At 31.3% G+C, this 13,526-nt stretch overlaps 1 protein-coding gene across 1 annotated transcript; it reads left to right on the top strand.

Moving 5' to 3' along the window:
- Positions 1–1,643: 1,643 nt before the first annotated feature.
- Positions 1,644–13,075, top strand: LOC136203536 (probable LRR receptor-like serine/threonine-protein kinase At1g07650). The gene is made up of 24 exons (XM_065994712.1): positions 1,644–1,985; positions 2,074–2,248; positions 5,393–5,464; positions 5,562–5,630; positions 5,715–5,786; positions 6,120–6,191; positions 6,288–6,359; positions 6,692–6,763; positions 6,849–6,920; positions 7,967–8,038; positions 8,147–8,218; positions 8,397–8,468; positions 8,557–8,622; positions 8,792–8,857; positions 8,939–8,977; positions 9,119–9,171; positions 9,354–9,739; positions 9,823–10,018; positions 10,306–10,449; positions 10,756–10,874; positions 11,313–11,523; positions 11,605–11,845; positions 11,936–12,086; positions 12,173–13,075. The coding sequence occupies exons 1-24, from the start codon at positions 1,901–1,903 to the stop codon at positions 12,587–12,589; spliced, it is 3,066 nt and encodes a 1,021-aa protein (XP_065850784.1). The 5' UTR covers positions 1,644–1,900; the 3' UTR covers positions 12,590–13,075.
- The last annotated feature ends 451 nt before the right edge of the window (positions 13,076–13,526 follow it).

Genomic DNA, 13,526 nt, shown 5'->3' with positions numbered 1-13,526 from the left:
TACTGTATTTATGCGTTCATCTTTCTCTCTTTCCAGAAAATGGCTTTGCAGAACGAGTTTACATCACATTTTGCGAAGCCTACGAAACAAAATCATACTCTAAAGTATTATTTTCTCAAAAAATGACTTTACAGACTTCGCAGTTTCGCAATATGTGAAGCAAAATCATTATTTTCAGGTTGTATTTCTCTTTGCAGACTTCACAGTGTTGCAATAGGCGAAGCAAAACCATCATTTTCAGGTTGTATTTCTCTTCACAGACTTCGCCGTTTCGCTTTCTGCGAAGCGTTTTTTTTTCATTATTTTCCTAAAACGACTTAATTTTTGTGAAAGCTGAATACAGAGGCATCCAATTGAAGTATCTGTTTAGCTTGAATACAAATATATCAATCATAGTGAAGGATGATTGGAATGTGATAAAGAAAGTGAAGACCAAATGTTCTAGTTCATTTTGCTTCTGAAGTTCCTCCCAAATGTTCTGGAAGCACTCCATTGATGGGGTTTAGGGTTTGAATTATTATTGCAATCTTGTTGTAAATTTTGATAATATTATGTTTTTTTTATGTCATTTTACTAATCATGTTGTTTACTTGTGTATATTTCCATCAAATAACAAAACCACTTTATATTTTCCCCAAACTGCGAAGTCTAAGCAAAAATTGCGAAGATAAATAGTACTTCAGTACATGAATTTGCTTCACAATTTGTAAAAACTGCGTAGAAAAACTCATTCTACAAAGTAGTATTTATCTTCACAGTTCACGAAAATGGCGTAAAAAAACTCATTATGCGAAGTAGTATTTATCTTCGCAGGCTTCACAGTTTGCGAAAACTGCGTAGAAAAATTCATTCTACGAAATAGTATTTCTCTTTGCAAGCTTCGCAGTTTGCGAAAATGTGAAGTAAAACCATATGCGAGAAGTATTATTCTGGGAAAAACGTACAAAATAATAAAAAAACACGGAGTGCCAAGTTCGCAAAAAGAAAGATTTTAATTGAAAATATGAGTTGATAATTAAAAACGGAGTGCGAAGTTCGTAAATTAAGAAAGAAATGAAAAGAAAATAACGGAAGAGTAAGAAAATTTTAAGTTGTTATATATATATAAAGAACATTTTGAAAAAGTCACAAATAAATAGTCTAAATATATAATATATTAGATAATTGGTCTAAATATATAAACGAGTTTCCGATTTGATCCAATTTTATAAATTTCTCATAATATATAGCAAGAGGCGGTAATAAATAATTTAGTAGCGATATTTAGTAAAACTGTATATATATCCATAGGACTTAAAAAGGTCCACGTCAATGTGTCCCTCCCATCCCCATCCTCATCGTTGTACAGTACTTCATTTCCCTCTTAGCCACACAGCTGTCTCTATCATTGCTAGTTTGCTATTGCTACTTGTAAATAATTTTTTGTTTTATATTAAATTGTGTCTATTTTCTGCAATTTTAGAAGCAGAGCAGAATATCAGAAAAAGAAAAAAAGAAACTCAGCAACCGAACAAGGAGAAACCGGGCTTCTGTTTCTGTAATTTTTGTTGAGAGAGTTAGTTTTTTCCATTATTTTTAGATATTTAAAAATAACTGAAATTTTAAAAAATAAAAAACCGGGTTGGCATCGGACCGGTTCATTCCAATTTGGTTGCATTAGGAAATGTAAAAACATAATTTAAATTTCCTTAATCCCATTTTAGAAAAGAATATTATTCTTGAATTATGAAATTGTATTATTTTTTGGGTATATATATATACAGAGAGAGAGAGAGAGAGGTAGGCATACGCATACTGATATCTTTTAATATAAACATCACCAGCCACTGACTATCTTTCTTGTGTTCTTCTCTTTCTTTCTTACTTTCTCTCTCAAAATTAGTATCAGAAAAGGATATAAATGGCAGCTCTTCTTCTTATTCCACTCTTCATTTGTTGCGGATTTGCAGGTGCAGCTACTACTCCTAAGCTTGACCCAGTAGAAGGTTTAGTTCTTTTTTGAAGCTGTTTCTGGTTCTGGTTCTATTCTATTATTTTTTGGGTAAATAATTAAAAATGGGTGTTTGCATACAGTGGAAGCATTGAAAGTAATAGGGAAGAAATTAGGAAAGAAAGATTGGGATTTTGGAAAAGATCCATGCGCAAATTGGAATATTTCTATTTCTGATGATCAAATGAAAGGTTTTGAAAGCACTGTCTCCTGCAATTGCACTTTTAATTCCAATTCCACTTGCCATATTCTAACCATGTATGTCTTCTCTTCTCTTCTACTCCTTTCTTTTTCAAATAATCAAATAATACCATTATCCTAATTTAGATAATATTTCATTTTAGGATTCACAAATACTTTCTTTCCTTTTCTTTTTCTTTTTCTTTTTCACTTTCAATAATTATATAAATATTTTTATTCCCTAATAACAAAATATATCAGAAATTAAATTTATTAAAATTCTCCTATGTCAACAATACAACAAGGAGAGGCATCTATCCAAACTCTAAAACATCTCATAATTTTTTTTATTAAAATAATAATAATGTTTGTCATCTATACCATATGAATTCAAATTTACATTATATATTTTAATTGAAACATTTTTTTATGATAATATATACACATTAATAATTAATAATTTTCATTGCTTGATCTGGTTTTATAAGCATGCATGGTGATACCTTTGTTTTTCCTTTTTATTTAAGACAACAGTCAAAGTGAATAAATTATATCCTATTCAATTAAATTCAGGGAAGATACGAGACCTTAATGAAGGAGCCAATTGTGAAAAATAATGATTAATGATTATTAGAAAATCATCATGTTTGGTCGTCAAAAAAAAAAAGAAAATCATCATGTTTGACTTATTGACTTCGATTTATTACTTTTTACATTTAAAAAAAAAAGGTTTGGAATTTGGATGTTTCAATTTTTTTTTCTATTTATCGGATTTTTCAATTTAAAAACTTGTTTTTTCTATATATATATATCATCTTCTAATAAAAATTTTCGACCTATATTAAAATTTTATATTCCAATTTTATTCTTCATAGACATTACAATAAAAAATGAAAAACTGAAATAATTATTATATAGCTTCCATGGAATCATACATCCGTATATAAAATTATAAATTCAACTAAAATAATTTTTTTAAGTCTTTGTAACGATAGTCAACTATAAAAACTTTGAAATGAGTAATTTATTTTTCATCAAATTTCTTTTGTTAACTGAAGGTTCAATGTATACACCAATTGTGATATATTTTCACAAACTCATATAAATAAATAGCACGAGCTGAACCGTATTAAACATTTTAGGATTTGTGTGAAATGAAAAAATTAGATCTTATTTATTAATTTTTTTTGGCTTAATGCTTACCCAATCCCCTTAACTTGTCCAAATTGATCATTTTACCCTTCCAACTCATCGAATGTCCTATTTACTCCCTTAACTCCATAAAAATGGTATTTCTTACCCTCTTAACTTGTCCAAATTTGTCATTTTACCCATTTTCAACTCATCGAATATCCTATTTATCCATTTAACTCCATAAAAGTGGTATTTCTCACCACTTATGATCCTATTTACCCTCTTAACTCCATAAAAATGGTATTTCTTATCTATTTATAGTAGTAAAAAAAGTTGAAAAGAGAAAGAACGAATAAAAAATACAAATTACAAGATAAATAAGTTAAATACATTATATGTAGGGATAATATACCAAAATAGGTCTACGATTTTTGAGGAAGTATCACTTTAGGTTCCACTTACAAAATAGCATAAATATAGGTTTAATGTTTAAAAAAAGTTATCAATTTAGGCTTCGATAACCGATTGTAAGGGGTGAAAAATATCACTTTTATGGAGTTATAAATAGAACATTCTATGAGTTGGAGGGATAAATGGATAAGTTGAGGGGGTGAGAAATACCACTTTTATGGAGTTAAAGGGGTAAATAGAATATTCGATAAGTTGAGGGGGTAAAATGACCAATTTGGACAAGTTAAGGGGGCTAGGAAAGAATTAGGCCAATTTTTTTTAATATAAAATTAATATTTTTATAAAATGAAAAACCAAAATAATTTCAACTTGATTTTTGACGTAATAAATATAATAAAAATAATTTAATCAGATATTGTATAATAATAGTTAAAAAAAAATATTGTATAATAATGATAATAATAATAATTTATGACTCTTTTTTTTTAAAAATTTGCGCACAATGCGCTTACATTAAAGAAGAAAGAAAAATCCCCACCAGACCCGGATGTGATTCGAACCCATGACCTCCCAAGACATAGGTAAGCTCTCAACCACTAGGTTAAGAGCTTCACCACTAGGCTAATAATTTATGACTCTTAAAAGGTTAATTTTCTCAATAAGTTAACATTCTTTAATTTTTCATATAATAACAATAATTTAGTTATATTTATATAATAATAAAAAATTGGACCCGCCTTTAAAAAAATAAAAATTGGACCCTTTTAAATTTAGGATCCTCTGCGAAGGAGCTTTTTGTACACCATCCTTCTACTCCCCTCATCACGAGTTTAATATTCAATCTTTTCAGTTTTTATTGGTTCAATATATCATTTGCCTCCTGAACTTGTCCAAAAAGTTTGATTGATACCCTGAACTTTTGAAGTGTCTCGTTAGCCCCATGAACTTACATAAAATGTTCGATTAGCCTCCTAAACTTGCATAAAATATAATCAATTAATCACGGTTGCAAAAAAAATGTTAAATTCGGAAAATATATTATATAATATTAGAGAAGATAAATTTTATAGTTGAACGGGTAAGAATTTCACTTTTAATCTATTTTATTAATTATATAATAACAATCTAAGATGTGTACAATACATATTCTGCATTTAATTTACTTTTTTTTTTTGCAACCGAGTAATTAATTGATTACATTTTACGCAAGTTAAAAAACTAAATAAACATTTTATATAAGTTCAGGGACTATCGAGACATTTTCAAAGTTTGAAAGTCAATCAAGTTTTTTGGACAAATTTAGAGACAAATGGTGTGTATTAAGCTATTTTTATCCATTACTTACCTTACAGACGGACTATTTTTCAATTATAATTTTATGCATACACAAGATGTCTTGTTTAAACGTTCAAAAGTCCTTAACTACTGTTATCGGTGATTTTCACCTGGTGAGTGACTGACCAAGTGAAAACTACAGTTAATTTTATATATCAAATCAAAAGATTTTGAGAGAATTAATCAATAAAAAAATATAAAGGCATAAACATGTTTATTTATTTATTTTTCCTTGATAATAATAGAAGTATTCAAGAAACTTTATTGGAAAAGAAAATTCAAATGTAAATGCTCTATTTTTTTTGGTATTGGAAAGTTGCTAATTGAAAAATGTTGTTGCAGTGCATTGAAGGCTCAAAATCTGTCAGGAATTGTCCCGCTAGAGTTTTTCAAGCTTCAATACCTTGAATCATTGTGAGCACATTCCATATACATATTTGTCGAAATTGTATATAGCTCAACTTCAGTCAGTTTTTGCGCGATTCTAAACTTAATTGTTTTGTTTAAGCAGGGATCTGAGTCGGAACTGTCTCACTGGTTCTATACCATCCCAATGGGCTACCATGCGCTTAGTCGAACTGTAAGAATGCCCTCTGTTCTAATTTCTCAATTCTATCATGTTCATGTACACCAACTTCTAATTTTAATATACTTTTCTTTTCAGCTCCGTTATGGGGAATCGATTGTCTGGTTCATTTCCAATAGCTTTGACCAATATCTCTACCCTTAGAACCCTGTAAGTAGCATAATTCAGCTTTGTCTAGATGTGTTCTGTTTTCTGATGTTCACTTTTGGATTTGGTATTTTATTGTTATGAAATTTAAAGTAGATAGAATTTGGTTTTAAAAATTGATGGAAGCCTAATCATATACAATTCTACCATGTTAGCGTTTCAAGTGGATGCAGACCAATTGTTTGATAAAATGTTTCAATCGGAAAACAGTCTACCATGCTCTAGAATAATTTAAAGAAGAAATAACAATTTGTTGAGTATTAGCAACTAAGTCTTTTCTAGACTTACCTAACTTCAAATATGAGCTTCATTTTCGTTAATATGTTGTTGTTGCAGGAGCATTGAGGGAAATAATTTCTCAGGATCCATTCCACCAGAGATTGGAAGATTGATAAATCTTGAAAAACTGTAATTCGTTTATCTTATTATGCTCATTGATTCTTAAACTTGCTTTCAAAATTTGTTCCATTACTCTTAACATTATCATTGCTATCCGTCCTCCAGGGTCCTTTCATCAAATGCATTCTCAGGGAAACTGCCCTCAGAGCTGTCCATGTTGGTCAACTTGATTGATATGTAAGTCGCATGCTAACTAATCACAGAACTATAAACTAGTCGTCTTTTTTTAGCTTAGCTTTTGTAGTTTGAATTGGATTTGATAGGGACGATGAGCAGAAAAAGTCATAACCAGCTCATTTTGATGCTTCAATTATTTAGATATCTGAATCTTTTCTTTGTATGTTTAAGAAAGCATGCTAACTACTCTTCCCGAGAGGCATTGTTTGTTTGAACTCTTTAAATTGTGTTTTTCAGATTTGCAATTTTCTTTTGTACTTTTATCTACTATTACATATTATTTAATGATACTTCCTCGAATACCTTCCAAGTTTTTCTGCAACATTTATTAGGAGGATAAGTGATACTAATTTCACGGGACAGATACCTGATTTTATCAGTAAATGGACAAAGGTTCAGAAACTGTGAGTCTTCAACGTGTACCTTTTTTATACTCGAATCCATTTTTGAGAAGACTGGTTATAAAGTTATTTTTACTTTCTTTTACAGACATATACAAGGTAGCTCACTAGAGGGACCAATACCTCCTAGCATTTCTGCCTTGGAGAACCTAACTGATCTGTATGCTACTGTAAATCTGTAATATCAAAATTTAAGGCTCTGTTCTTTATCGCTGAAAAAAACTGAATTGAATTGAATTGAATTGAACTGAACTGAACTGAATGCTACTGAATACTGAACTGAATTTAACTGAATGCTACTGAACTTAACTGAATTATACCGAACTTAACCGAACTTAACAATAATGATGGTATTAGACTTTAAAATAATTTTAATGATAATATTGGACATTAATAAACTTATAATAATAATAATAATAATAATAATAATAATAATAATAATAATAATAATGGTTCTAATAAATTTAATAATATTGATAATAAATAAATATATTATTAAAGATAAAACTAAATTGAATATCAAATAAAAGCTCGGGTTGATAAAATCTTGGCTCGATAAAAGCCTATGAAATTAAATAAAAATGAGTCTAATTTAAATTAAAAATAAAAATTACATACAAACACAAATTTACATATAATTTAAAGCCTATGAAATTAAATACAAATTTTCATATGAATATAAACTCTTAACTTTTTATTCTAATTAAGGGTTAAAGTGCAAACATAACGTTTTGGGTCAGGAGTAATTTTACCACTAACATCTAAAATAGTGCAATTTTATTCCTAACATTGATAAATTCGGTAAATTTTAGAAATAATTCATAATATGGATGCAATTCCTAATTTTTAAATATGGATGCATACTTTAGTTTTAATTTTTTTATTAAACGATATACACTTTAATAAACTATAATTTCTTGACTTTTGTCTAATTTATAGATAATGATAAAGTATAAATAATAATAATAATATATAATAATAAATAATGATAAATTATAGATAAATAATAATAGTGATTATAATAATTATAATATAATAAATAATGATAAATTACTGAATGCTGAAACTGGATACTGAATACTGAATTGAACTGAACTGAATTGAACTGATTGTTACTGAAATTAAATGATAAAGAACAGGGCCTAACTCTTCTTCATATGAAAAGAATACATGAAGAACTTACATTTCGTTTTTCTTCGATTGTAGGCGGATTAGTGACCTGAAAGGCAAGGGATCAACTTTCCCAGATTTGAGTAGTATGAAGTCCATAAAGACATTGTAAGTTACGAGTGTTTTTTTTTTTTCAATCTCCTTTCTATGCTTGTTTTCACCCTTGGCTGCGTATTCGACATTGACAACCAATAATTTATCCATTGTCAAATGCAGGACACTAAGGAATTGCTTGATGTTTGGCAAGATCCCAAAATATGTTGGACACATGACAAAACTGAAACTTTTGTAAGTAGCTTCACCTGAAGCCTATAATGAATCCTTAAGAATGGTTTGTCTGTAATTTCGTTTTTCAATTAAGTAATTTATCCTTCTCTCAATATTTCCAAAGAACTATTTACCTATGAAGGATTTTCTCCCCTTCCTTTCTTTCCCTCAAAATACCTGGTTTTCCTTATCAATGTAGAGATCTCAGCTTCAACAACCTGACTGGAGAAATTCCTTCATCATTTTCCCAGTTGGCGAAAGTGGATTTTATGTAAGTGAATGTCCCAATAAATACTACAAATTTACTGGTTGATGGACTTGAAGATAGTATATAATTTTTTTTTTTGTTATTTTATTAGGTACTTTACTGGAAACAAGCTCACTGGACCCGTACCTAAATGGATCTTTGAAAGGAATAAGATTACGTATGTCCTATAGCTCAAGTTTTAATTTCCTCTCCTCTACAGCTTTCATAGTCCTATAGGCTTTCAAACTATTCTTATTCTGAACCATTTGCATCTAGAACACGTTGTGATGTTTTTTGCTTTTACACTAAGCTGATAACTTTTATCTTCTCATGGATTTTCTTTACAGGGATATTTCTGATAACAATTTCACTTGGGAAGGTTCTGGTCCAATTGAATGTACTGGAGGGAGCGTGTGAGTTTATAAAAATATATTATTCTCCTTTTTTCTTTTTTATTTTTGTATCCTGATTTTATTTATAAAATATATTTTCAGGAACTCAGTGGAAAGTTACTCTTCATCAACAAGCAAATTGTGAGAATCCTTCATGCTTATTGTAAAAACTGTGAACTTAGGTGTCGAAGTATATTGTTAGTGCTCATTTTTGTTTGCTTTCACTCTAATTCCTGGATTTGTGATGCCCTGTGTACATTTGAACTGCTTTGTGTATTACAGAAGTGAAGTCCACTCATGCCTGAAACAGAACTTCCCCTGTTCAAGTAAACAACGTGAGTAAAGCATTTGAGTTTAAAGATCTATACACTCAAAGAACATTTTATAATTAGCATAATCAGCTTGTCAGAGTTCACAGTTGGAGGAGTTGAGGGAGGGAAAAAACTAAAATTTGAGTCATGACGAGTATTCTGCTATACAAATTTAAGTCTTTTTTTTTCGTTTGCATTGTCATCAGGTCATTACTCCTTGCATATTAATTCTGGTGGTCATGAGGCAATTATTGGTGGTAACACCAAATACGAATCTGATATAGAGCCAAAAGGTGCATCTATGTTTTACACACGTCAGAATTGGGCATTCAGCAGTACAGGAAATTTCATGGACAATGACATTGATGGTGATTCCTATATTCAGACCAACACTTCTGCCATAGCTAATGTCTCTGCTGCAGATGCACGATTGTATACCACAGCTCGTGTTTCGCCTATATCTCTCACTTATTATGGGCTTTGCCTTTTGAACGGAAATTACACCGTAAAGCTCCACTTTGCAGAGATCGTTTTCACGAGCGACAATTCATTTACTAGTCTAGGGAAGCGTATATTTGACGTTTACATACAGGTACCTCTATATGCTGGTTTACACGCAAATAGTATAAAGTTTATTTTCATGCATGTTTATTAATTTTGGAAGATTTTGTATAGGGCAAGTTGGCTCTGAAAGATTTTAACATTGCTGAAGAAGCTGGGGGCACTGGTAGGCCAATTGTGAAGACATTTACTGTGAATGTAACAAGTAACACATTAGAGATTCACTTTTATTGGGCTGGAAGAGGGACAACAGGCATACCAGTTAGAGGAATTTATGGTCCTCTCGTATCAGCTATATCAGTAGATCCGAGTAAGTCAAATCGAGATAACTTTAGAGACTGCATTTCATTTTAGTAATATAGCCTGATCTTCAAGTTATCTAAACCTGAAGGACGAATTACTCACATCCCTTGTTTGTAGTGGCATTAGCATATGAGTTTCGGTATTAAATTTTCTATGAAAGAGATACACATCCAGTAACTTGTTTCAAAACTTTTTCTCTTTCATATGTGTAGTTGAATGATCTGTTCTATATGCAATTTATTATTCTATTATCCCCAAAATTTATTAACTGTCACGCATCCACTTATTATGCAGACTTTACTCCGCCTACAGATAATGATAAAAGGAATGCAATCATAGCAGCTAGCACTACATCGGTATTTGTTGTCCTTGTCCTTCTAATCCTAGGTATTCTCTGGAGAAAAGGCTGCCTGGGAAGTAAAGTCTCTGAAGATAGAGGTATTTAAGAATTTTCTATATAATTTTGGCATTTCTACACAAAACTGCAAACTAAAAATGATGTTTGGATGCTCTTGTGGCGAACTAAATTTTCAGCTTTTCAACTTCACTTGTCGCTGATTATGTTGGCTCATGCTTGCATTTCCTTAAACCATCGCAGCTGCAAAATCATTCATATTTGGTTCTCAAAAGTGACGATGCATGTTTTTTTACACAAACATACACTGACTTTCCATAATTTTCTAGAAGAATATAGAACATAATTTAAATTCTTCCTCTCTATTGACATCAAACTGTATTTTGCAGAGCTGAAAGGCTTAGACTTGCAAACAGGAATATTCACACTAAAACAAATAAAAGCTGCCACAAAGAACTTTGATGCAGAAAACAAAGTTGGAGAGGGTGGTTTTGGCTCTGTTTTTAAGGTAAATTCAATCTAAATAAGTTTGATGGGCTGCATCATGTGGAATAAAGATCATAATTATCCTCATGGAATTGCACAGTCCGTAAATTCTATGAACTCCTATTTTGTTGGTTGCATTCAGAAATTTTGATAGACACAGAATAAAGAAAATAAATTGAATTCAACACAGTATAAGGATAATATCCAATTATTAATCTTAAATGGTTTTGGATGAAGAACCTTCTATATCTACTCCTAAATCATGATTGTTTTTGGATGAAAGATTGTTTCTTTTAACATGAAGGTTAAGAGTGGGAAACAACTCCATAACCCTCAGCCATAGAGACAGTGATATCACCGTCAATTGATAATATGCAGTCCTGTTTAAGTTTCTATAGCTTCCTGTGATTATATTACTGCTTATAGAAAGTTTACAATTAGAATTACAACTATTATGCAGGGTTTATTATCAGATGGAGCTGTAATTGCAGTAAAGCAACTGTCCACAAAGTCTAGGCAAGGAAATCGAGAATTTATAAATGAGATAGGCATGATATCAGCCCTGCAACATCAAAATCTTGTAAAGCTTTATGGATGCTGTGTTGAAGGAAACCAGTTGATACTTGTATACGAGTACATGGAAAATAACTGCCTATCCCGTGCCCTTTTCGGTGAGTTTTTGACTTGTATCTAATAAACAGCTTTGCTTTGATGACATGAGGAACTATTTACCTTTATTTGATCATATACAGGGAAGAATTCAACAAGCAAGTTGAAACTGGACTGGCCTACCAGGAGGAAAATTTGTCTAGGTGTAGCTAGAGGTTTGGCGTACCTACATGAAGAGTCTGTAATAAAAATTGTGCACAGAGATATCAAGACAAGCAATGTATTGCTTGATAAGGATCTGAATGCTAAAATTTCTGATTTTGGTTTGGCTAAGCTAAATGAAGATGACAATACCCACATCAGCACCCGGATTGCTGGAACTATGTAAGCTGTAGCACAATACCCTTTCATGTTTTTGTACTCTTCCAATTTAATAGACCTGCACAAAGTTTATTGTAACTTTTGATGTTGCAGTGGTTATATGGCTCCTGAGTACGCAATGCGCGGGTACTTAACTAGCAAAGCAGATGTTTACAGCTTTGGAGTTGTTGCACTGGAAATTGTTAGTGGAAAAAGCAACACAAATTACAGGCCAAAGGAGGAATTTGTTTACCTTCTTGACTGGGTAAGTAAAAATCCTTTTCTAGTTTCTTTCTCTCTTAGAATTAAGATGAAAAATCCTTTTTCTAGTATTGTTTAAATTTGTTGCAGGCTTATGTTTTACAAGAGAGAGAAAGTCTTCTAGAACTGGTTGATCCAGAGTTGGGATCAGCCTATTCATCAGAGGAAGCAATAGTAATGCTAAATGTGGCTCTCTTATGCACCAATGCATCACCCACACTTAGGCCTACAATGTCTCAAGTTGTGAGCATGCTTGAAGGTCGAACTGCTGTCCAGGACCTTCTTTCTGATCCTGGGTTCACCGGCACCAACCCCAAATACAAGGCTATAAGAAATCACTTCTGGCAGAATCCAAGTCCAAGCATGACGTATAGCCTGTCAACAGATTGTCCTGTTACTGAATCCTCAAGTTCATATATAGACCTAGAAGAGCGTGATCATATTTTAAGAGTTAGCGTAGTAGAATCCCAATCACATTTGGAGACTGGAGAGTGTGCCAATATTTGAGAATCGAGTCTATGAACTCCAAGTAGTTGTAAGTAGAGGTGTTGGGTTATATTAATGTATATATTTCATATGATCAGACGGGTCGTATTAGGTTGTGTTAGAATTGAGAACCCTAGTTGTTAGGATGTGGATATCATTTTTGGCACAAAAGGGTAAGGGTAACAATAATTGAGCCCTTCATCAGCTGTACCACCCGCCACTAAACATACTTAAAATTTACATGGGTATGGTAAACATTGATAATTCCAATGTAAAATTAGACAGACAGATTGCAATTATACCTAGGGTGCAAACGAGCCTGCCTAGTTCGCAAACTTTTCGAGTTCGGCTCGATCAAAAATAGATCAAAGTTCGGATTGATTGGACTCAGCTCGAGCATTAACGAGACTGAGTCTGAGCTTTTTTGGGTTTGGTTCGAAAGCTTGTGAACAGGTTACAATTTTTTTTATTAATATTATATATATTATTGATTTTTATTTTTAGTTTAAATATATTTTAATTGTGTAATTTTTTATTAGTTTTTTAATTAGTAACTTTGAACCATAAATAAATGTTTGAGCCAAAACTCAACTTGAACTTGCTTACAGTGATCCATTTGCTCTCTGAACTTGTTTAAAGTGATATGCACTTGCTTACAGTGATCCATTTGCTCTCTGAACTTGTTTAAAGTGATATGCACTTGCTTACAGTGATCCATTTGCTCTCTGAACTTGTTTAAAGTAATATGCACTGCAATTTGTCTAAATCTGTAAAAAAAAAAAAAATTCATAACTTAAAAAATAAAGGTCTAATTCGTAATTCTAAGACTTTAAAATAAATTAACTTTTTGTTCTAATAGATTTAGAGACTTAATCATGACACTATAAGCAAGTTTAGGGGCTAACCATATAGTATATAAGTTTAGGAGGTCAATTAATCTTTTTAAACAAGTTCATGT

This window comes from Euphorbia lathyris, chromosome 1 (genome assembly GCF_963576675.1).
Source record: "Euphorbia lathyris chromosome 1, ddEupLath1.1, whole genome shotgun sequence".
Taxonomy (NCBI): Eukaryota; Viridiplantae; Streptophyta; class Magnoliopsida; order Malpighiales; family Euphorbiaceae; genus Euphorbia; species Euphorbia lathyris.
The sequence above is the reverse complement of the archived record's forward strand: the minus strand, read 5'-3'. Positions and strand labels throughout refer to the sequence as shown.